The following is a 23,973-nucleotide window of genomic DNA, read 5'->3' as shown; positions in this document are numbered from 1 at the left end:
TTATTATTATTATTATTATTGCTATCACTCTTCTCCAAGCTACCTGGGTGACTCTCCTTGGGTGCCCCTGGGGCATCTTGTGCCTTGGGCTTTGCTGAGAGATACCTGAGGCCTTCACCCAGAGAACCCCAGAGGATGGGATAATGACTCTGTGTCACAAGGGCAGCGCTGGCCAAGTCCTCGACAACACCCTCTGAGCCTTTCTTTCCCCTTCTCTTGGGGGACCCCGTATCACAGGTCATGGGACCCTGATAGTTGGGCTTTCTCATGGGCCCTGGCCTTGTGTCCTCTCTCCCTCTATTCCTTCTTCCTGTTCTAGCATCACAGCCACCGCGGCCAGCATTGGGGCAGCTGGGATCCCACAGGCAGGGCTCGTCACCATGGTCATCGTGCTCACCTCTGTGGGGCTGCCCACTGATGACATCACACTCATCGTTGCCGTTGACTGGGCCCTGTGAGTCACCCAGTCTCTTTGGAAGGGGTAGGGAGGGTCCCCATGGGGACTATGTTGGGGAATAGGCAGAGTAAAGTCAGGGGACCTCTTCCCTTTGGCCTTTGCCCGGCCCAGTGCCGGATTTAATCAGACAGGGATTACACAGTTTCCTGCACGGTGTTTTGGTGGGTTCTGGGAATGTCCTCTTGGCCCCCAAAGGGCCAATTCTATCTCTCCCTCCCTCCTCTCAATGTCTGGAGGTCTGGGAGACTAGTTTAAAACCCGAAAGCTCACAACACTTTGCCAAGTGGATGTACTGTCCAACACGCTTTAAAGAGCAGATCATATGGGATTAGCACATTGGTCAGCCAATGAAGGCCTTGGCCCAGAGTTTGTCCTTAGGAGGCTCAGCAGTCTACTCCCTCACCCTCACCATATTGCCTGCCTTGTTCATTAGCTTGGCAAACCATTTTAGCCCAGAAAACAAAGGGGCCATCTGGCCCAGAGAAGGACTGAGTTACTTTGGGATAGAGTCCTGCTGATGGACTGAATGACTAGGGATCAGGGGCTCTGGCCCCTGGTTCTGAAGTCCCTGGTTTGGTTTATCAGAGACCGTTTCCGGACCATGATCAATGTCCTGGGTGACGCACTGGCTGCTGGGATCATGGCTCACATCTGCCGGAAGGATTTTGCCCGAGATGTGGGCACAGCGGTAAGAATGAGGCTCAAACTTCACTCGCGTCCTCGGCCTGAACCCAGGCCTGGCCATCCCCTCAAATCTCATCAAGCCTGGCTCTCTGTCTCCTTACCTGTAAATCCAGTGGGTTAGATTCAATGATACCAAAGCTCCCTTTCTTCTTGTTCTTAAAAAAATAATAGTAATAATTCTGTAAAAGGCAGTGTGGGGTAGTGGTCAGAGTACAGGACCGAAACCCAGACTTTGTTACCACTGTGCTATGTGACCTTGGGCATGTCACTTTTCTGAGGGCCTCGGTTCTTAATCAAATGGGAATGCTTATACCCAGCAGCCACACAGGCTTGTTCTGGGCTCAGATAAGATGATAGATCAGAAAAGGATTTCATTTCTTTTTTTTTTTTAATAATTTTTAACATTTTTATTTAAAGTTTTGAGTTTCAAATTCTATCTCTCCCTCCCTCCCCTACCCCTTCCTCTCTTCCCTCTCCCTTCCTTGAGGTAGTAAGCAATCAGATGGAGGTTATGCATGTGCAATTATGTAAAACATTTCCATATTAGTCATTTTGTACAAGAAAACTCAAATAAAAGGGAAAAATGAAAGAAAGAAAGAGGGAAAGAGAAGAGAGAGAGAGAGAGAGAAGAGAGAGAGAGAGAGAGAGAGAGAGAGAGAAGAAAGAAAGAAAGAAAGAAAGAAAGAAAGAAAGAAAGAAAGAAAGAAAGAAAGAAAGAAAGAAAGAAAGAAAGAAAGAAAGAAAAATAGCATGCTTGTCTGTATTCCATCAACCTCAGCCCTTCCTCTGGAGGCGGATAGTATATATGCTCCATCATGAGTCCTTTGGGATTGTCTTGGATCATTGCATTGCTGAGAATAGCTCAAAAGTTTAAAGTCCCACATAAGAGCGAGGGCTAGTGATCACTTACTGACAAATTTAAGGAACATTTACGGAATTCCAGATGTGCTGGCTTCAGGCAGAGACACCAAGTTTGGCTAAGAGAGCGCCTCTGTCCTCGCGCTTCAGACGGTCTAATTGGAGGAGAAGACAGGACAAAGAGCGCCAGGATAGCGGAAACGACACGTGCATTTAGAGGGTTTTGTTGTTCAGTCTTTTTTCAGTCGTGTCTGACTCTCCATGACTCCATTTGGGGTTTTCTTGGCCAAGATGCCAGAGTGCTTTGCCATTTCCCTCTCTGGCGTTCAGGATCAGGGAAAGCTTTATGGAGGGGGTTAGGCTTTACAAGTTATATAGGAATTCAAGAATCAAAGAGGAGGAAAGAGGAAAGAAAAAACTTCTTACCAAGTGAGCTATCCCCAAAAGCGACAGGGGCCGCTTGATGGGGAACTCACTCCCCATCGGTGGAGCCCTTCAGACGGAGGCAGGATGACCGCTTGTCTTGTGTCTTGTAGAAAGCATCCCTGATCAGATTCGGGGTTGGTCTAGGCACCCACCAAGGCCCATTGCAACTCTGATCAGGTGATGGTAAAGGATTACAGGGCCTTGTGTGGCCCATCTCGCGTGAGCCTCTCACTATTGTTCCTGTTCTACAAATGAGGAAACTGAGACCGCAAGAGCAGAAGGGACTTGTCTGAGGTCACCCAGTGCATTAGAAGCACAACAAGGACTGGACCCAAGTCTCCACTCCCAGCTGGAGTTGTATCTACCACTCTCCTAACTCCTCAGAGATTGGTGCTCTGCCCAACCACAGGATCTGGGAGTGGCAGTTCAACCTGTACCTAAGAACTGGGCCCCCATAACATCCTCATAAAGGGTAACCAGCCTTCACCCTTCATGGGAGGGAGTCTCCCCTTCCACGTTATGGGAAGCTCACTACCTACCCTACCAAGGCCACCATTCTATCACGGCTGGACAGCTCTGCTTCCATGCGCTAGATCAAAAATCTGGCCCCTATGACCTCCCACTGCCCCTCGTTGGGTCCTTAAAGGCCAAGCCCAACAAGCCTCATGCCTCTGGTGTCTAACCCCAATCTCTTGCTGCTACTGCCAAGGCTCATTGCCTCCAATTTCCGTTCTTTCGCTCCAGGGCCAGAAGCCGCCACCCTGTGACACCAAGCCCGTCAGCTTGGAAGAGATTGTGGCATCGCAGAGAAATGGCTGCGTGAAGAGTATGACAGGGGCCCATGGGCCAGCCCTGGACACAGCCCTGATCTCTCACCACGTCCCCGTGCAAGTGGAACAAGACGATGAGACAGCTCAGCCCCCGTCCAGCGCCGATCACTGCACCATCGAGATAAACGAGCTGGAGACAAACGTCTAGGCAGCCTCTCTGGCTAACACACCCCTGTGCCATGGGGAGGTCAAAGGAGGCTCCCGGGGGCCTCTTCCCAGACTCAGAGGGTTCTGAGGATTGCCCAGAGCCTGGAAGTCAATGATGTGGGGAGGTCCTGTGCCCCAGGAAAGTCCTTGCTCTCTGCATTGGGAAGCAGTTGGACTTAGCCTTGCCCTGTGGCTCCGTTGGTGTGGGGGCATTATCTTGCCTCTTTTTTTCCCTAAGGCTGCCCAGCTCATACCTCCATGACTCCTGGGCCCTAGACGCCTCAGCCCCTAAGCCATTCTTTGTTGGAAGCTTCGTCAGGGGCCCCTGGCCACAGCCAAAACAGCTCCCTGCCAGAAACTGGGGGTCCCCTCAGGGCCAGGGCAGAGAAGCCTGGGAAGAGCCATGGCCTTCAGACCCAGAATGAGGGCTCCAGGACCTTCTATTGCTGTGATTTGTCCTGCCCAAGGGTATTCCATAGGGACTCACCCTAGCTGGCAGGTGAGAGGCAGCCAGCTCCAAGCACCCCTTCAGCCCTGACAGGGGCTCCCTGATGGGAGGCCTGGGTACAGGCTGGCTCTCAGGACCTCTGAAAGTGGGGCCTCCAGACATCCAGCTCAGGAGCCCTTCTGTCTCTGCTGACATCAACCGGAGATTTCCCGGCTTCTGGGCCCCACACTTTGTCCTGGGGTTAAAGGAGAAGGTGGGGATGGGCGTTTGCAGTGGGATAACAAGGACAGAGCTGCTCCTGGTTTTCATGGGAGTGTATTCATAATAAACCTGAAGCTTGGGAAAAAGCCTATTTGAACCTGAATCGAAGGGGGGGGGAGGTGTTGGCGGACAAGGAGGGGAAGGGCGAGAGGAGGAATCCCAGCAGCAGCAGCAGCAGCCTGACTGGTGAGTAGAGAGCAGTCCATAAGCATTTATGAAGCACCTACTATATGAGGGGTGGGGCCTGGTGACAGCTGAACTGGTTGGAGAGCCCATTGTTAAACTTTTGGTATGCGCTTTTACGCCTTAGAAATCTGCAGATGCTTTACATGAGGGAGAGGCGTTTCTTGTATTGTTGATTGTCAGACTTAAGAAAATGATGGAAAGGATTTTTAAAATTCAACTTTGTCATTTTACAGGAGGTTGAGGTATTCACACCCCACTGCTCACCCAGGTTGATCTGTAGTTCCACTAAAATGCCCCATCCCTTTCAGAACCATTGTGTGGCATGTGCTGGGTCAATTCCGAACCCCACCAGACCGGGCTCTGGTGAATTACTCAGAGTACAACCAATGGAAGAGCCGCTGGCTGAGCGCTCTTGTTCATGATGGCGAGAAACTCTCAGGAGGTGCTGGCATGTCAGTGGAGGTCTGCTCATGTCCATTCTCCCACATCCATTGATCCTTCACCAACTGTGATTTCTTCAGGGTGGGTACTCTGTCCCCTGACACAAATCACAACTTCTCCAGGGCTTACTAGAAAGCCTTAGAGAAAGGCTGTAACCCAAAACTCCATCCCTCTTTAGCCAACCTGGGGTTGACTGTCTTCAGACGTAGCTGGGCTGGTCCTCAGACAGCAGAAACTGTCCGTCACGGGCCCTGTACAGAAAGCGTTGGGTGGCCGCAGGGTGACACCGTTATGATAGTGCCTTGCTGAGAGCTTTTCAGGTCACAGGTGTCAGTTGCAGGTGGGGCACCAGAGATGCCTGGGCATGGACACATCTAGGCTCCCCTGGCTGGCTTCTGGTAGGGGCATGCCTGCATCTCAACCCTGCTCTGCTGCAGAACCTCGACTCACCAAGGCTGGCTCCTCCTCCTCTCTCCCAGCAGCAGGTACCATGGGTCAGTCTCTTTCAATCTCCCCCTTGCTCTGTGAGGCAGCTTGAGGGCCAAGGCCCCCCACCATGGCCCAAGCTTCTGCTCCGAGTGAGCTGCCACCAAGTCTGCCCTGGCCTGTGGCCATGGCACCGCCACCAGGGAAGGAAACCTGCTGCCTCCATGCCATCGCAGGAGCGCCCTAACTGTGAGAAGACTTGTCATATCTTTTTTTCATATGTTAAGCTGGGAAAAGTTGCTTACCTTCTCTTTGTAAAATCTTTTTGAAAATGATCTATATTCCTATGGAGAATGTCCCTGATGAGACGTGAGAGAGGATTGGACAGGCTTCACCATATCTTATCTTTTTTTTTTTTTGGCTAGGCAATGGGGTGAAGTGACTTGCCCAGGGTCACACAGCTAGTAAGTCTCAAGTGTCTGAGGCCAGATTTGTGCCTCGTCTTTACAATCCACATGAGTGAGCAAAAGCTGCAGAGAATCGTGGTGCTGTTTATTGTTTAGGGGTAGAGGGATGACAAAAGTACTTGGCTTGGAAGAGAAAGGTGCGCCCTTGAAGGTGCTCCTCCAAGGGGGGTGGTGTCCTATGAAGGATTCCTCAGTAAATGCAAGCCCCAAGATTGTGGTCAACGGAAGCCCGAAGCAGCTAGCCAAGGGCTCCCTGAAGGGGGTCCCCCTGAGATGAAGAACATCCCACGGGGGCCCAGATGAAAGAGGCCACAGGCCCTCCAGATGCTGAGGTCCCCCAAATGCCCCTCTGTGGGTGACATTGTGCTACGTTGAACCGCAGACCATGACAAAGCCTCTTCAATGAGATCCATCATTGCTCCAATGGGCACCAGCCCGTTACCTCACAATGAGAGGTAAGCCGTGGGCAGGCACCAAAGAAGGGCCAGTGAGCTAGGACCAGAATCTCATAGAATGAAGGGAATAGCTACAGGGCAGCTGTGAGCTCAGCGATGATAAAGCCAACGAGCTGCCCTCTGACACAAGATGCTGCATGGTTGCTAATCCTAGAAAACTAGTCTCTGAAAAGGTAAAACAGTGTGAACCTAACAGGTGAGGCAGAGACACAAGGAGGAAGCAAGCTGAAACAGATTCCCACTAGGTCCCCTCATAGTGCCTGGCATGTGTTGCTCCCAGCTCTTTCCTTTGCGGCCAAGCAGATATGGGACAAAGCTAATCCCTCTCCCACACGGTGACTCACCAGATACTTAAAGGCAGCTCTGTGCCCGACCTGAGCCTTCTTTCCACACTAAACTTCACCTTCAACCCATGCTCCTGGGGCATGCACTTGAGACCTGGCTGCTTTCTTTCAGACGCCCACCAGCTTTCCAATGGGCAGCTAGCTGGCGCCATAAAGCATGGAGCACCAGGCCTTAAGACAGGAAGACTCATCTTCCCGAGTTCAAATCTGCCCTCAGACACATAGTAGCTGTGTGACCCTGGGCAAGTCACTTCACTCTGTCTACCTCAGTTTCCTCATCTGTAAAATGAGCTAGAGAAGGAAATGGCAAACCACTGCCATAGCTTTGCCAAGAAAACCCCAAATGGAGTCATGAAGAGTCAGACATGATTGAACAACAGAATCTTTCCAATGTCCTTCCTCAAATGCAGTGCTGAGCCAGATATGTCCTGGTCTGACCAAGGCAGAGGACAGAGGGACTATCCCCTTCTCAATCCTGGTAGCCATGCCCCACCCCCTCCACACATTTGATGTAGCCCAAGATTGTATTAGGAATTCAGGCTTCCAAGTTGCGCAGGGTCACGGTCATTTGGGCTGTGCCAGGGAAGAAGGCCCCAGTTGTTTTGCCCCACGAACCTTTCTACTCACAGTCTTGTCACAGGGGATGACCTCTAATCCTCTCCCCAGTTGCCTCCTGGCTCTCTGTGACCTGCTAAGACCCCCCATTTTTTTACAAACTGCTGTCCAACCAGGCTTCTAGCACCTTTACTTATGAAGCAGATTTTATTTCATCCAATTGTAAGCATTTATGCAACTATTTTATTTTGCCTTTTTAAAATTTAACTCAATTTTGACAAGATCTTTTTGGATTCTGATGCTGTCATTGAATATATTAGCAAACCCTCCTTGCTTATCCAAACCTTTGATTAAAAAAAGATATCAAACAGCCCAGATCCCTGGGGCTCGGCAGTGGTCCTCTCCTTCCAAGATGACCTCCAATCTTTGGCAACTGCTCCGTAGCTCTGGCCAGCCAACCAATCTGGCTTCTATCTATCTAGATGAGGATTTGGCCCTGATCCTTTCATCTTCTCCATAAGGGCAGCATGAGAGGTTCTAGCTAATGGTTTTCAAGATGTGCAGCTGTAACTCTTGCTGTGACCCTAGGGGCTAGGGTGGGGGAGGAGGAAGAGGTCAAGTTCATCGGCTGATTGGAAGATGCTGAAAGGTCAGTGACGTACTGTTGTTCTCAGCCAGGCAGAATTGGAACACAGAAGGATAGGGAAGTTCGAGGTCAGAGGGATAGAGAAGGTAAGATGACATCTGAGGCTTCATGGTTGGCCTGCCCTTGACCACACTCCAAGGCTCCACCAAGAAGAGAAACTGAAGTGCTCTGCAGCCCAGCCAGTTCAGAGAGAGCTAGGAGACAACAGGGGCGAGGATTAGAGTCCCTCACTGTGACAGAATTGTGAGTAGAAAGGCTCATGGGGCAAAACAACTAGAGCCTTCTTCCCTACCAACTTCCTCAACTTCCTATGACCCTCTAGAAGCCAAGAGTGAATCAGCATTTGGAAATGTTTTATTGTATGAGCTTCCTTGGCTCAATGTTGGGGGAAAGAGGTCAGGGTAGGGAAAGCAAAAAGTGAGACCAAACAATTAAACCGTGTTCCTAAATGACTGGGCTTGTAGCACATCTCTAAACTGGCTATCATCCTTTTGATGGCGTGGTCTTCTTCGAGAATGAAAGATCAACAATAATAAATTGATCCAAGACTGCCTAGGCCTGGGAAACGTTACAGGGATTATAGCAGTTTAAATCTATTTCCAGTTATGATTTTTTTATTGATTCTGTTCCTGAGTTTAAAAAAAGACTCAGTTTAACACAGATTGGCCCATATGTTTGCTTCTGTGTGGGGTGCCATCGGTGACACAGAACTGCTTCAGGGAGAGTCTGGCTTTCCAAGCGGGATGGGGTTTAGGGCTAATCTGATTGGATAAATCCTAACCATACCCATCAGACAAATACCCAAAACCAACTAGAAAGAGATGGAGCTGGAGGGGGAAAGGTGGCTGGCTCTTTGAGGATGATAAAGGATTTAACACCTTCCTACAGATTATTTTGGTGTTGGGTGAGCACATAGACATCAAGGTGAATGTGAGATTTCCCAGAACCTGATTCTTATTGGGACTTGGATCAGGTGAGTGGCCAGCAGCACCACCTGGTGGTTAAATGACATCTGCCTCGTTCTCTCGATGTAACCCTGTCAAAAAAGGAAATAAGGTTGGTTTGGCATGAGGTCTGCTCTTGATGAAGCTCTTTGTAATCACTGCAAAAACCTTTCTAGATGTTCATTGTCTCTTTAATAATGAATTCTAGAATTTTCCTGGGAATTGAAGTCAAGCCTATTGGCCTATGGTTTGCAGATTTTATTATCTACACACACACACACACACACACACACACACACACACAAACACACACACCCTTTTTGTTTTTTTTTTTTTTGCTTTTAGGCAACTGGGGTTAAGTGACGTGCCCAGGGTCACACAGCTAGTAAGTGTCAAGTATTTGGTCTGAGGCCGGATTTGAACGCAGGTCCTCCTGACTTCAGGGCCGGTGCTCTATCCACTGTGCCACCTAGCTGCCCGCACACACCCCTTTTAAAAGAGTCAGAGCATTTGTCCCTCTCCAGGCTTGTGATGCCTCTCCTGGCTTACCGGCTGTGTGGTCTGCAGTCCCAGCTTCCTCATTTGTGAAAGGAGAGGGCTGAACCTGGTGGTCTCCAAGGCCCTGTCTAGCTCTGACAGTCTGTGTGCTAAGGGGCCTTGAAGCACTGGTATCACAAGGCTGCATGTTGCAAGGTCTCTTCTAGGACACCATGAATCCGTCCCTCGGTGCTAGGAAGACACCCACTGGGCTGCAGAGAGATGGGTGGTAATAGCAGCAGGGCAGTGCCCAGGCTTCTGTCCCTCCCTCATCACTGTCCACGGGTGAGTAGGAGAACCCTCACTCTGGACTCCAGGCTGCTGTTAAATCCCACCGGCTCTTTGTGTTTCTATATCCTGCTGCTAACTCATCCTACATTTGTGCTCAGTCAAGAATCCAGAGACCTTTTTCTCCACTTTCTGACCCCTTCCCCAACCTTGTATCTCTTTCAGTCTGGAGTTTCTGAAGCCAAGTGGAAGGCACCTAACATTCTTTCTCTTCTTGCCGGGTTTTGGCCCAGTCAAGCAATAAGCATTTATTAAGCTCCTACTGCATACCAGGCATTTTGCTAAATATCCAACCTTCCAGCCTGTCAAAGCAGCCCTGGTACAAGAGCCATTATTCCAGGGAGAGGGGACCAAGATCGCAGGAACCCAGAAAGAAAGGGAAAAAAAATACACACACATGCAGGCACCCAGGGCCAGAAGGAAAGGAATATGCTTTTTATATTATTTTTTCTTTAACAAGGCACAAAAACGAATTTTTTCTTTCTTTAAAAACAAAATAAAACAAAACATGAAGAAATCCACCACCAAACCTGACAGAAATAAACAATACTTTCCAAAGGGCTGGGACTGACCATGCTGGGGAGAGGAATCTCTGCCTGCTTCTATTTCCCCCAGGTACCCACATCAGCCACCACCTCAAGCCCCCCACCCCACAATAAAGCAGGTGTAATTTCAAGCCTAACCCCCCACTGGAACACAAGACACCTTCAGCCACTGGGCAAAGACCCAGCAGAGCTCTGACAAGGTCTTCCTGAGGGGCTAGAGAAATTTGTGGCCACTAAAAATGGCCCTGGGCTGTGTAAGGACCACTGGATCAGAGTTGGGCCAATTCCAATTGTACAACCTCAGACAAGTCACAGGGTCTCGCCTACCCAGCTCTAAATCCTCTGAAGCCTCGAGCTCAGGGGCACATGTATCACTTTGGAGAGAAGGCAGGTTAGATAAAGGATGAAAATGTTGTTACCAGCCTACAGCTGGTTGGCCTGGGATCCTTGAAGGTGGTGGGGAGAGGGAGGAAGATGGGGGGAAAGGGAGGAAAATGGTGGGGAGAGGGAGGAAGATGGTGGGGAGAGGGAGGAAGACGGTGGGGAGAGGGAGGAAGACGGTGGGGAGAGGGAGGAAGACGGTGGGGAGAGGGAGGAAGACGGTGGGGAGAGGGAGGAAGACGGTGGGAGAGGAGGAAGACGGTGGGGAGAGGGAGGAAGACGGTGGGAGAGGGAGGAAGACAGTGGCGAGAGGGAGGAAGACGGGAGAGGGAGGAAGACGGTGGCGAGAGGGAGGAAGACGGTGGGGAGAGGGAGGAAGACGGTGGGGAGAGGGAGGAAGACGGTGGGGAGAGGGAGGAAGACGGTGGGGAGAGGGAGGAAGATGGTGGGGAGAGGAAGGAAGATGGTGGGGAGAGGGAGGGAGATGGTGGGGAGAGGGAGGAAGATGGTGGGGAGAGGGAGGAAGATGGTGGGGAGAGGGAGGAAGATGGTGGGGAGAGGGAGGAAGATGGTGAGGAACCTTCCTACGAGGTTCCTGTTCACAGGGAGAAGAAACAAAAGCCAGCTTTTGTGGAGAGTTTTAGAGACCCTGGACCTTTGCCACTGGGGTCTGGAAATGGAAAGGAAGGCTCTCCCCACCCAGGATTAAGGAGCCACATTGCTCTCTACATATGTGGAGCTAGTGCTGAATGTATGTCTGTGTGGGTGATTGTGCGCTGATTTGTGACAATCCATGAGATTGCAGGTGTGGCTGGGGGCCTGGGGTAGGGTGGAGGGATGACTGCTTAAATGTGGCTATGATTGTGTGTGTGTGTGTGTGTGTGTGTGTGTGTGTGTGTGTGTGTGTGAGACAGAGAGACAGACAGACAGAGAAACAGAAATACAAAGATAGAGACAGAGAGAGAAACAGAGACAGAGACAGACAGAGACAGAGACAGACAGACAGACAGAGAGATGCTGACTATGTGGGTAAGTAGTTTGTGTAGGGCTATGCCAGCGTGTCTGGGTGGGAGGAAGCACAGGGGTTTAATTACGCAGACACAGAGAGGCGTCACTTTCCATCTGCTGTCCTGTGGGAGACACAAGAAGAAAGCAAGGTGAGGCCTTGTCAGACAGGTGGGCTCACACTTCCAGCCATCCCCTTCTCATGGCCCTTCTCTGACTTCAAAGACCCCCCCTAAGAGCTGATGTCATCTAAAATTACATTTTGCAGGTAACCTGGCCTTGAGTCTCCTCTCCTCAAACAAATAACATACATCAGACTCTGACTCATCAGATTCTCTTGGATCGGCCTTCAAAGACCAGGGTCTCACCTCCAGTGCCATGAGGTACGTCATCACACGGCCACACACCTTCACGTTCATAAAGGAACACCCAACCATGACCAACCCACACAGATACGGCTTCCTCCATGCCCCAGCCTCCCAAGTGAATGAACTGCATGCCGCAAGCTCTGGTTTTCACTAAGAGTAAGACAGACCCCCACTGCAGTACTCCAGCAGAGTCTGGCCTAGATCTCAGGCCATGGCAGGAAGAGGCTTGAGGCTGTTGGATTCCAGGATGGGGGATGCATTAGAGAAGCAGGTGCCCAAAGGGGACAAGGATCTTCTCCCACTGCCCAAGGGGTGGCAGGGAGGGGCTCTGTCTGGGATGACCCTTCACACCTACTGAGTCCACCTGGCTGGGACCTGCCCCTGCCCTACCTGGGTTAGTCCGGCTCATGTGGCTATCTCATTTCCTCTTCATCTTCTTCCTCCTCTTCCTCGCCTTCCTCCTCCTCTTCCTCTTCCTCCTCTTCTGGGCGCCCACGGTTCTTGGACCCTTCACCGAGCTCAAAGTTGCCCTCAATGTCCAGCACCTGCAGGTGCATCAGCCTTTTGAAGGTGCTTTCCCTCACGGTGCCCACAGCCAGCTTGTTAAACCTGTACAGACCAAGAAGATGGAATTCAATTGGAATACATGCAAAGTCTTGAGGGGTAGGAGAGTATTGACCTTGGAGTCAGGAAGCCCTGAGTTCAAATCCAGCCTCAGATACTTACTAGTGGTATGACCCTGGGCAAGTCACTGAACCTCTGCCTGCCTCAGTTTCCTCAACTGTAAGATGGGGATAATGACAGCACCTACCTCCCAGGGTTATTATGAGGATCAAATGAGAAAATAATTGTAAAGTGCTTAGCACAGTGCCAGCCATATATAATAATTATATATCAGTATATGGTTATAAAAAAAAGTTTAATTGGGTTTAAAAAATCCATTTTACAAGTATTATATATATGTGTACAAGTATATCTTATATTTATATAGAACTATAAAATTTGGCTGGACAGCAGTTCATCTGAAAATGATCTGGGGGTTTAGGTGGACCACAAGTTCAACATAAGAGTTATAAAGCAGCAAAAAAATAATAAAAATAATAATAATACTAAAATAAATAAAGGCAAATGCAATCGCAGGCTGCATTTAGTAAGAGAGGCATGGTGTCCAAAGCTATTGAGGGGATAAGAAGGTCAGACTACTTTTGGACTCTTTTCGCTTATGGGTGCCACATTTTAGGAAAGATGATTGATAAGCTAAAGACCTTCCAGAAGATGGTAGCCAGGATAATGAAGGGCCCCAAGAGCCTGCCACACAGAGATCAAATGAAGGAACTGGGGATGTTGGAAGCTTGAGGGAACACGATGCCTCTCTTTCAGCACCTGAAAGACTGTCACGGATAAAGGGCTTGACTTGGATGTGCTTAGCACAAGAGGCTAGAACGAGGAGAGGCAAAGGGAAGTCACACTTGGCTCAGCGTCAGAGTGCCCCATGTGTGGGATGGGCCACTTCACTGAAGGTCCTGAAGGAAAGGCTGGATGGCTATCAGTTGGATTTGTGGTTCTAGAAATTCTTCTTCAAGTACAGGTCAGACTAGCTGCCACTGAGTTTCCTCCCCATGCTGAGAGGCTATAATTCAGGTGCCTAAAACTGGGATGTGGACTCTGGGACCAGAGCTTCAGCCAAAGAATGACAGGCTCTTGGCAAGGGAGCTTGGGCATCTAAGAAGGGCCAGCAAAACTATATCTGCCAAGAGACTTGTGGCTCTGATCCAAAGTGGATGTAGAGGGAGAAGGAGGAAACATCTCACATAGGTCTGCCAAGCCAGAGACCACAGGGAGTAGGACAAAGGAGGAAAGACACCCTTGGAGAAGACGGTGTCCAAGAGGGAGAGAACATCCAATACTCATGGCCAGAAGCATCTGCCCACAAATGTACAGGTCGCCAATGCTGAATGCAAAGATTGGCCTTCAGGACACACACAGGTGTGACACGGATGAAAATGTAGCAATGCAAAGGGCTGCTCTGGTGGGTCTTCAATGACAGAGAGCTCTGACATGAACTGTTGATGTAAAGGGGGAACTGTTTGCAACTTAAAGCATCACAGCATCCTAGAATCAGACCTGGAAAGGATCCCTCATTTAACAGACAGGGAAACTGAGGCATAGTGACTTGCCCCGAGTCACACAGTTGGTAAGTGTTCAAGGCAAGATTTGAACCCCGGTTTTCTTGATTCCAAGTCCAGCACCCTAGCCACTCTGCCCCCAACTTCCTCTGCCCATAGTCATACAGCCAGTATGCGTCAGAAGTGGACCCTGAACCTGACCCCAAGGCTGGCCCTCTATCTACTCCACCAAGGACTCTTTTCTTTTTTTGTGTAAGGATCTCTTGTCAGAAGGCTATTTTTAAATGCGCAAAACAAAAGCCATAAGCTCACAAATGAAACCAATTCTATTGAAATAAAGATGTCATTTTCCCATCCAAGTTCACCTGGAGTCTGTCCACAGACCTCCTTCACCCCAGGTGAACAACTCCTCCAGTATACTGAGCTGCAGAGGCATGAAGATATTAGATTTCTTATTTAAAACAAAGAGATTGGACAAAAGGGGTGGAGCAGTATATCAAGAAAATATATGATGTGAAGAAATCCAAAATCTGGAATGAGGAAGGATGGTACAGAGCGCTTGGGTGAAGATAAATGGAGAGAGAAACTGACACAATATTGTGGGAAGGGCAGGCTACAGACCACCTAGCCAGAGGGAAGAAAGAGATTGTGAGTTCTGGAAACAGAAACAATAGGAATCTTTGTGATAGGCATGATGAGAGTGGCAGGAGCCAGAGTGTTTCCTGTGGTCTGATGCTCACCTGAGATCTGGGGAGAACAGATTTCAAAGAATTCAAAGGAAAAAGTTCATACATGGAGCACTGTATTCCATTCTAGATAAGATTTTAGAAAAGATCTTGACCAGATAGAACCCAGATAGGGGAGAGTGTCAAGTATGGTGAGGGGTCTCAAGACCATGTCAAAGAGGGTCAACTGAATGAAATGAGAGTATTTATCTTAGAGAAGAGAAGTCTTGGAGAGGATATTATAGCTATCTTCAAATATCCAAAGGGCTGCCATTTAGAGAACAGAAACAGCAGCAAGGAGCAGAAGCTGCAGAGAGCTAGATTTCAAATCTATAGAGAGAACTTCCTGGCACTGAGCTGTCCAGCAGCGAAAAGAGCTGCCTCCTTAAGTAGTAAGGTTATCCAGGAGAGGCTGGCTAGCCCTCACTGGAGCTGTTCAAGGCGAGAATTCTTGCTCAGACATGCATTGGACAAGAGGACTTCTGAGGTTCCTTTCCAGTTCTGAGGTTCTGGGGTAAGACCCAAGAAACCCAGCCAACTAACAAGACTGACAGCCTGAAGGTCCTTCAGTACCTTGGAGGCTGAGGCTCCATTTTCTGTTTCTCCCACAATTCTAAGTGTATAACTGGGTGTATAGTAGGGACTCAATAAAGACTTGTTGGTTGTAATCTTGGCTCTGAAGCTAAGCCATTATGTCACCCTGGGCAAACAAAGCCTCCATTTCTTCCCCTGTAAGATGAGGAAGCTGAGTTCAAGAACCTCTTCCAGTTCTGACATCTTATGTTCTAATTTTATGTTCTAAAGGTCCTATCCACTCCACCACTCTGTATTCTAATGTTCTGTGTTAAATGATTTGAACCTAGCCTAGGATGTGGGGGACAGGGAGGGGGTCGCTGGGGAATAGGTACAAGGAGAAGCACTCAGAGGAAACCCAAGTTTCCTCAGGCATATCCTGGCCCTGGATCCTGGGGGCCCCGCCCAGCCTCCTACCTGAGAAAGATCCCCTTGAGATTGGGGGTCGACTCAAAGGCATTTTCAGACACGGTGCTAATCTTGTTGTTCTGCAGATAGAGGTACTCCAGGGACTCGGGCAGCCCCTCTGGGATCTCTGTGAGCTGGTTCCCGGCCATGTTGAGCAGCTGAAGAGGGTGTGGGGAGATGGGGAGATAGATAGGAAGGGGTTAAGAGGAGAGGGAGTGGAATTTAATTCCTCTAGATTTGGAGAAGAGTCAAGAATGGGTGGGAGCAGGAGTACCATTCCAGGCCTCCAGATCCCCCACCCTTCCTCTGCCCCACGGGTTGATTCACCACATTAGTCCTTAAGAGATAGGGCTGCATGCTGTGTTACATGACAGCATATAGTTTACTGTCCCATTTTACAGAAGAGGGAGGGAGCTGCCACCCAGACATTTCCCCAGATCACATGGCTGCAAGTGTAAGAGCCAAGCCTGGAGTGTCCAACTAGGAGTCAGAAGACCTGAGTCTACATGACCTTCATTCAGTCACTTCAGTTCAGCAAAGGTTCAGTGATTGCCAATTAGGTGCAAGGCATTCCAATGATCACAAGGTTATAGATTTGGAGGATTTAGAGTCAGAAAATTGTCTGGTCCAACCATCTCTTTTACAGATGAGGACACTCCAGGGTCCAGCAGTTAGTCAGTGTCGGAGCTGGGATTTGAACACTCAAGTCTTCCCGACTCCAAGCCCAGAGTTTTATTCACTACACCACTGATCTGACTGATGAGATGGGGCGGGGGGAGACAACTACTCATATAACTCCCATATGAGGGGTGAGCACGATGAAAACAAGGACAAATTACTATGAAAAAAAGTTGGAAAAATAAAGAGCATGTCCAGGAAGGCTTCCTGAATGAGGAGTCTTCTAAGTTAGGCCTTGAAAGGAGGGAACTACATATGACTCTGGGCAAGTCACTTAACCCCCAAACTGCCTCACTAAAAAGAAAAAAAAAAAGGAGAGGACTTTAGCAGAGAGATGGAAGCTAGAGGGGGCAGAGCTGATTCCAGGCACTGAGGAAGTCATGAGTAAAGAAACAAGTCCAGACCCCCACGTCCAACACAGGGCTGGGCACGCAGCCGACACTTCAAAAATAGCTACTGAATTGAACTAAGCCTCTGACTCGTCTCCCTGACACTGGTCTCTCCCTGTTCCGATTTGCTCTCTCCACAGCGGCCAAATGGCGTTCCTCAAGCCCAGGTCTGACCGTGTCGCTCCCCTGCTCAAGCAGACCCAGAGGCTCCCTACTGCCCATAGGATCGAATACAAACTTGCCCTGCACAGTCTGGCTCCAGCCAGAGCTTGCATACTTGTTGTGTGTGACTCTCCTTTGCCTGCTTGCTGGTTTAGCCAACCTGGCTCGTTTGCCGTTTCCCTTAGCCAGTAGTCCATCGCCCATCTCTGTCTGTGCCTAGACTGTCCCTCATGACAGGGATGTGTTCCTCCCATCGCTGCCTCCCAGTCCCTTAGAAGCTTGTTCGAGCACTAGAATCTACGGGAAGGCCAGCCTGATCCCACCAATTCTGAGCACCCCCAAATTATTTTGCAACCAACCAAAACGTAGCTACTGAGCACCTCTAGGGACGTGGCGCTACCCTCCAAGAGAACAGAAGCTTCCTTAGGAGGGGCTTCATTTCTTTGGCATTGGCAACCCCAGCACCTAACAGTATTAGCACATAGTAGGTGCTTAATTAATGCTTGATGAATTGATCTGAATCCTGACTCCATTCTGGAGAATCATAGGGTCACCGGGTCACGAGCTTGGAGAAAACTGAATCCACTGCACCCCCCTTCATAAGGAAAGTAAGGTACAGAGCAGGAAGGAACATGTCCAAGGCTGCACAGACAGTAAGTGGCACCCATCCTCTGCCTCATAATGTCAGGCAGCAGCTCAGGGCCAAGCACAGAGCCCTGGGGCACAACCCCAGAGGACCCTTTGGGGTCTAGCCTGTGACCCCCTGCCTTGTCCACCAGAGGAGCAGGAGACAATTTGTCAAATGCTTTGCTAAAACCCAGGTAAATTCTTTCTAACACCGCCCCCTTAACTTCACCAAGAGACTCTGTTTGGTAGCCCAATGAGTGCTGAACCTGGGGTCTGCAAAGACCTGGACTCAAATCCTGACACTGAGACTCACTCAGTGTACGGCCTTGAGCATTTCAGCTCTCTCAGACTTAGTTTTGTCAGCTGTAAAATGGAGATAACATTTCCACTGCTTCTCTCAAAGGACTGTTGTAAAGCAGTATGTGGGCTCATATTCCGATCCTTCCATTTTACAGGGCAGGAAACTGAGGCCCAGGGCAGTGAGGTGACTTGTCCAAGGCCACATAGGCAGTATCAGAGGCAAGATTTGAAGTCAGGTCCTTCAACTCGAGAGCCGATGTTCTTCCCAGTGTGCAATGCTGACGAGGTCTTCTAGTCTGACCCCGCCCTGGCCACCTCCTCTGGACACTGGACACACTCCAGGTTGTCCGCCGACCAATCAACAAGCACATTTAGGGTGAGAGCACAGTGCTAGGCACTGGGGGTGCAGAGATGAAAGTGAAGACCAGGCACCCTGCCCTCAAGAAGCTTAGATTCCAGTGGGAGGCTCCTCCCTGCCCCGCCTCCGTGTAGCTCAGGGTCAGCCCGGGGAGGTGGGTAGGAGGCCGCAGCCCGGCACTCAGGGTCAGCCCCGCCTGTCCCCACACCCCCCGGAGCAGAAATCAGGAGAGAAAGGAAAAGCTCGGACCAGCTGCATTACTAACTCCCCCCCAGCTGGTCTGGCAAGCACCCCAGAGACTGTTCTGGAGACGAATCCCTCCAGCCACCCGATCTTCACCGGGTACTCCAGGAGGGGCCCCAGGCAGCTGTACCTCTGCCTCCCCCTGCCCCCCCCCACGCCCCCTTGGCCAAAGGGAAGAGGATGGCTCAGCAGCATTCAGGGACACGGGGCCAACTCTGGGCAGATATGGCTGTGGGAAGAGCCCTGAATACAGGAGACCTGGAGACAAGGCTCGACTGCCCATCTGGGGGGCATTTCCCTCCCTTTTCCCACCTGTAAAAAATCGATCAGATTGAACCAAACGGCCCCTAAGGGCCCTTCCTCGATGTTTATTGGGTGGATGAATTGGTTTCACTCCAATGTGATCCAGCTGGGATCCCACCTCCTGCGGGAGGCCTCTCTTGGGCCCCCACTGCTGGCGCCTTCCCCCTGGATTGGTCTTCTTCATCTCTGAATCTCTCTTGTCACTAACCTGTTGTCTCCCCCTCGGGCTGCCCAATGCCCACTCCTCGAGGGCACAGGCCATGTTTTTGCCTTTTCTTTGTATCCCCAGCATCAGTACAGGGCGGGGCCAAGGGGAAACCAAGGACAGCAGAACCACAGAACCAGAGTGAGAAGGAGGGGCTCTAAAGGACACAGGGAGTCTCCCCTGCACTTGAGCAGGAGGAAGCAGAAGCAATGGAAGAGGAAGGAAGGAAGGAAGGAAGGAAGGAAGGAAGGAAGGAAGGAAGGAAGGAAGGAAGGAAGGAAGGAAGGAAGGAAGGAAGGAAGGAAGGAAGGAAGGAAGGAAGGAAGGGAGGGAGGGAGGGAGGGAGGGAGGGAGGGAGGGAGGGAGGAAGGGAGGAAGGGAGGGAGGGAGGGAGGGAGGGAGGAAGGAAGGAAGGGCCTGGTTCATATCCCATGAGATGGGGGAGGAACCCTTCTAGGGACCCCAACTTTCTGTAAGAACTGTCAAATGGGGGGACTGCTGTCCTAAATGAGGAAGTCAGGTGGTGCTTTAGGGGCTTGGCGTCAGGAAGACCTGAGTTCAAATCCCAACACGAATACTTAGTAGCTGTGAGTAGTCACACATCTCATAAGTGTCCAAGGCAGGATTTGAACTCATCTGTCTGTCTCTTTCCTTCTTCAGTGGTAAGGGTAGGAGGGTCTGTGCCCATAATTTAATCCATGAAAAGAACTACCAACATGCAGATTCCCTCCACCAGTACAGGTCAGCAGATCTTCTTTAACTGACATCCTCAGAGAGCTGCCTCAGCTACTGAGGTTAAGTGACTTGCCCAGGCTCACAGTTAGTATGAATCACAAGGAGAACTTAAACCCAGAGATTCCTGTTTGCTAACCCTGACCCCATCCCCATGTCTGTACAAAACTGTACACATTGTGTGCCTGATGTACCTGACCTCTTCATGATACGAGTGTGTATGCTAGATTTTATAGGATAAATACATGTTAGGAGGCAGAAGGTGAAAGAGGTGAGTGGTTACAGGGTACTAGATGGGGGGACATGCCCAGACCCCCCCCCCATCCCCTTGTGTATTCTAATAAATCCCAGGTTATAAACAGGGCCAGCCAAGCTGGGCAACGAGCAGTAAATGCTGTGAAAAAAACACAAAGGCTCCCAATCCCAGTTTGGCCAGGTTTGGCCAGTTATCATCTGTGTGCTCTTGGAACAAGTCACACAGATCCCTGTGGGCCTCAGTCTCCCCACCTGGAAGAGGACAGGTCGGCCTAGTCGATGTCCCAGGCTCCTCCCAGCTCTAACACCCCAGACCCTGTGCACGCACAAGCCCCCGCCCAGCCCTCCAGCTGCAGCCCCAGCACCTCCCCTTCGGTGGTGCCCAGGCCAGGGGCGCTGGAGGGCGGCTGGCGCCGGGCCCTACCTGGAGGCTGCTGAGGTCGGCCCAGGTGCGCGGGGTCACTGCCCGGCTCTTCAGCCTGTTGTTGGTGAGGTAGAGCTCCCTCAGCTGGGCCATGCCGGCCAGGGCCCCACGGGCCATGGCCTCCAGGTAGTTGCTCTTCAGCTTGAGCACCTGCACGTTCTTGGGGAGTCCCAGCGGCAGCGTCTGCAGGAGGTTTCCCGACAAGTCCAGCGACTTGAGCAGCCGCAGCTTGCGGAATGCCTCCCGGTGGATCTGGGGGCTCGTGATCTTGTTGTAGCTGAGATTGAGGTCCTCCAGGAAGTAGGTGGTGGCAAAGTCGTTGCGGGCGATCCCGGAGATCTGGTTGTGTAGGATCATGAGGGTCTTGACCCGGCGGGGGAGCCCGCTGGGCACGCGCTCCAGCACGTTGTTGTACAGGTGCACGGTATGAAGTTTCTTCAGGCCCTGGAAGGCCAGTGGGTGGATTCCTTTGGCCTTAAGCTTGTTGCTGTGAAGCAGCAGGTACTCCAGATTGCGGATCTGGGTCAGTACATCGGGACCCACCGTCCGGATGGCGTTCTTCTCCAGGTGCAGAAGCACAATGTTACGCGGCAGCCCTGCAGGGATCTCAGACAAGTTGTTGCTGGACAAGTCGAGGTACTCCAGGCTGGAAAGCTTCCTGAAGAAAGAGGGGAAGGTAAGACTGAAACACCTCTGGGCCGAGACCCAAATTCGAGCCAGCGCTTATACATCAGCAGCATTAGCTCTACAGATAAAAAGCTGGCCTTAGAGCCAGGAAAGTCTGGGTTCAAGTCCTTCCTCTCTCAATGCTCTTGGTAACTCTCTACATTGCAGAGAGGGTGTGACCTGCATTGGTAAAGAAACTCTCCTCACCTGGGAGTTCTCTGTATCAGTGAAATCACAAGCTCAGTGATTAACCTTATCCTTACACTTCTGTGGCCAGGGTTAACCACTTAAGTAAGGCCTCAGGCTTGTCATCTCAAAATCTCTGCACAGACGACCCCGAGTTTTTACATCCAGCCCCAGCCTCTGTCCTGAGCTGAAGCCCAGACTCACCAGCCGCCTGCTGGACAGCTCCAATCCCACATGCTAGAATGTGCCAGAACGAATTCATTCTGGGCCCCACCAAATCCGCCAAATGCTCCTGTTATTCCAACTCTCCTGCTTCTCTGTAGGATGTCACTATCTTTCCAGGATTCACAAACCCTAAACAATCTCGGTCTTCTTTCTCTCCCTCAAGGCAAGCCAAAAAGGACATATCCCCTTCACTGACTCTCTCTTCTCTGGTCTAGCCAAGTTTTGTCCATTCACTTCCATGACTTCTCTCAATCATTCCCTCCCTGTCTCTACTCACTCAGGCCCCCACCCCATCTCAGGCTCTTCTCATCTCACCCCTAGGCTATTGTAATATCTGGTCTTAACTGGCCTTCCTGCCTCCAGTCTCTCCCCTGTCCTATTCACCTTCAGCACAGCTGTCAAAGAGATATGCCTAAGGTCCAGGCTTGGCCATGTCACTCCCCAGCTCAAAACTCCTGACTAGCTCCCTGCTGCCTCTGGGTTAAAATATCACCTCCTTGGCCTGGCATTTAAAGCCACCCACCCTATGGTGCCGGCCTAACTTTGCACACTTATTTCATATCGCTCCCTTCCCATGTTCTAGATTACTACCAGACAAGACCACTTGCTACCCCCCAAACTCCACAGACCATTTCCCATCTCTGCCCCTTTAACGTTCATTGAACTAAACTCCGGGAGGCCAGGAGCAGTCTCAGCATTATCATCCTGTTTTACAGAACAGGAATCAAAGTCAAGCAGTGTCTTGACATGCCCTCAGTCCCACAGCCAGGAAGTGTCAGAGACGGGCCTCAATCCCAGGCCTTCCAAGGACCCCCTCGCATCTCCCTCTGCTCTGCCACTCCACCTCTCAATTCCCTCTTCACTGCCCCTATCTTCTGCCTCATCCCACTTTCTTCTGAAAAGACTGTGTTCAGTCCACGTGCCTTCTCCTCCCCTCCTCACCCCAGGGGCCAACAGAGTCCAGAATTCTCCCGAGTTCGAGAAGCCTAACCCCGTCTGCAGCCAACTTCTCTGAGGACAGGGGAGTTACTGGAAACGTCTGGGAGTCTTCTGGCTGGGAGCCCCAGCATGGCCTGACAGGCCCTGGCCCCAGCTCTCCAACACAAGACCCAGAGGTCAGCAGCAGGCCAGGGATTTGGCGCCTGCCCCAGGCCTTCAGAGAACCGGCCCTGACCACACTCCCTCCAGCTGAGGCAGGGGGCAGGAGGCTAGAGGTGGCAGATTTCTCCCTTTCTGCCAGCATCATCATCACAACAGCTCACATTCTTCCAACCCCGTGTCGTGTACAATTGTCTGAGAATTAGACCATGGTTTCCATTTTATAAATGAGGAAATGTTGCCCAGGATCACACGTGGCGTAGGAGAGCCAGGCCTTGAATCCACACTCCAAGTGCTGAGTTTATATCACACGGCTCATGCCTGACTCCAAGACTTGGTGGATAGGCTCTAAATAGCACCTTGGGGAAAGACCTGTGTTCCCAGCTGGACCATAGCTCCCTATGTGCTGGGGTTCTGCTTTCTATAGGGTTCTCCCAGATCATACAAGGAAAGAATAAGAAAACATAGAACATTAGCACTAGCCAGGGACCCATTCTCATTACTATCACCTACAGCAGCTTAAGGCTTAAAAACCACTTTCCTCAGAAGAGCTCTAGGAGGCATGGAGGGCCAAAATTACTCTCCTCATTTCATAGGTGGATGAATTGGGTTTCAGAAAGATTAAATTCCTTGCCTAGGCTCATAGAGCCTAGATTAGAACCGAGGTCTCCTGACTCCCAGACCAATATCTTGACCCAATCTAAAGCTACAATGAGGGGTTGGACCAGCAAAAAACCTTTTCTCTCCCCAACCCTGAGTCTGCCCATTTGCCTTGTTGGGTTTTTCATATTTAAATGTTTCTTTCAGTTTCAGGGGAGTTCCCAGACTCAGAGCTGTAATACTAACCCCCATGGCTTCTTCTGGATACAGCAAGTTATTTGGTCTGAGCCCCTTCTCGACTCTCTAAGGGGTGTTCTGGAGTGCATGTAGGGTGGCTGCTGTCCAGACCAGGATAAGAGGCAGCCTCTCGCCAAGCCCATCCTCAGTCAGGCTGCTGATGCCACCTGCTCTGCCCTCTCTCTGACAGCAGCTCAACCTAGAGACTGACCCAATGTGCTTCCTGCTCTCCCCTGGACCTCACCTGTGACCCACAATCTGCCATCTCCACACCATGCCCAGAAAGTTTGCCCTCCTCATCTCCACCTCTTAGAATCCCTGCTTTCCTTCACAACTCAGCTCAAAAACCACCTTTCTGCAGGAGGCCTCATCTGGTCCCCCAGCTGCTAACCTTCCTCTCCAGGGTTTCCTCACGGCTGTTCTCTATGGGTCTGGCATACACATATCCATGGACAATGCCATCTCCCTCAGTGGAACGGAAGTTCCTTGACAGCAAACACTGTTTTATTTTCGTCTTTGGATTCCCCTACTTAGAAGGTGTATAATAATTGTTCTTTTGCCAATCCTGATGGAAACCACCACGTTTCTGTGAGTCAGACCTGACCTGACATCTGAGGATGGCAAGCAGGGACAGATTGGTCAGCTGGCCTGGCAGACGCCTCTCCTGCCCTTGGCTCACATCCACCTGGCCCTACAGTGACTCAGGAACTCAGGGCAGGCCAAGGAAGTGAGAGTCTCTGACAAACGGGGGCTT

General features: G+C 50.7%; 2 protein-coding genes across 4 annotated transcripts in view; one reads left to right on the top strand and one right to left on the bottom strand.

The window, feature by feature from the left end:
• The window catches only part of SLC1A7 (solute carrier family 1 member 7), a 77,522-nt gene extending 73,333 nt beyond the window's left edge, over positions 1-4,189 (top strand). Inside the window, exons 9-11 of one of the 3 annotated variants that reach the window (XM_078154562.1) lie at positions 320-454; positions 1,043-1,145; positions 3,179-4,189. In XM_078154562.1, coding sequence (XP_078010688.1) covers positions 320-454; positions 1,043-1,145; positions 3,179-3,403 — 463 coding nt within the window. In that variant the 3' untranslated portion in view covers positions 3,404-4,189. Of the gene's footprint in view, positions 1-319; positions 455-1,042; positions 1,146-3,169 lie in introns of all 3 variants that reach the window. The other 2 variants (XM_078154561.1, XM_020987516.1) reach the window with 2 other exon arrangements.
• A 5,631-nt stretch (positions 4,190-9,820) lies between these two features.
• The window catches only part of PODN (podocan), a 46,845-nt gene continuing 32,692 nt past the window's right edge, over positions 9,821-23,973 (bottom strand). The window contains exons 8-11 of the mRNA XM_020987798.2: positions 20,208-20,865; positions 15,541-15,689; positions 12,090-12,308; positions 9,821-11,456 (exon numbers count right to left, since the gene is read on the bottom strand). Of these exons, the coding sequence (XP_020843457.1) occupies positions 12,113-12,308; positions 15,541-15,689; positions 20,208-20,865 (1,003 nt within the window). The 3' untranslated portion in view covers positions 9,821-11,456; positions 12,090-12,112. The remainder of the gene's footprint in view (positions 11,457-12,089; positions 12,309-15,540; positions 15,690-20,207; positions 20,866-23,973) is intronic.

This window comes from Phascolarctos cinereus, unplaced genomic scaffold (genome assembly GCF_003287225.1).
Source record: "Phascolarctos cinereus isolate Bilbo 61053 unplaced genomic scaffold, phaCin_HiC Scaffold_5;HRSCAF=322, whole genome shotgun sequence".
Lineage (NCBI taxonomy): Eukaryota > Metazoa > Chordata > Mammalia > Diprotodontia > Phascolarctidae > Phascolarctos > Phascolarctos cinereus.
This window is presented reverse-complemented; position numbering and strand designations above follow the sequence as displayed.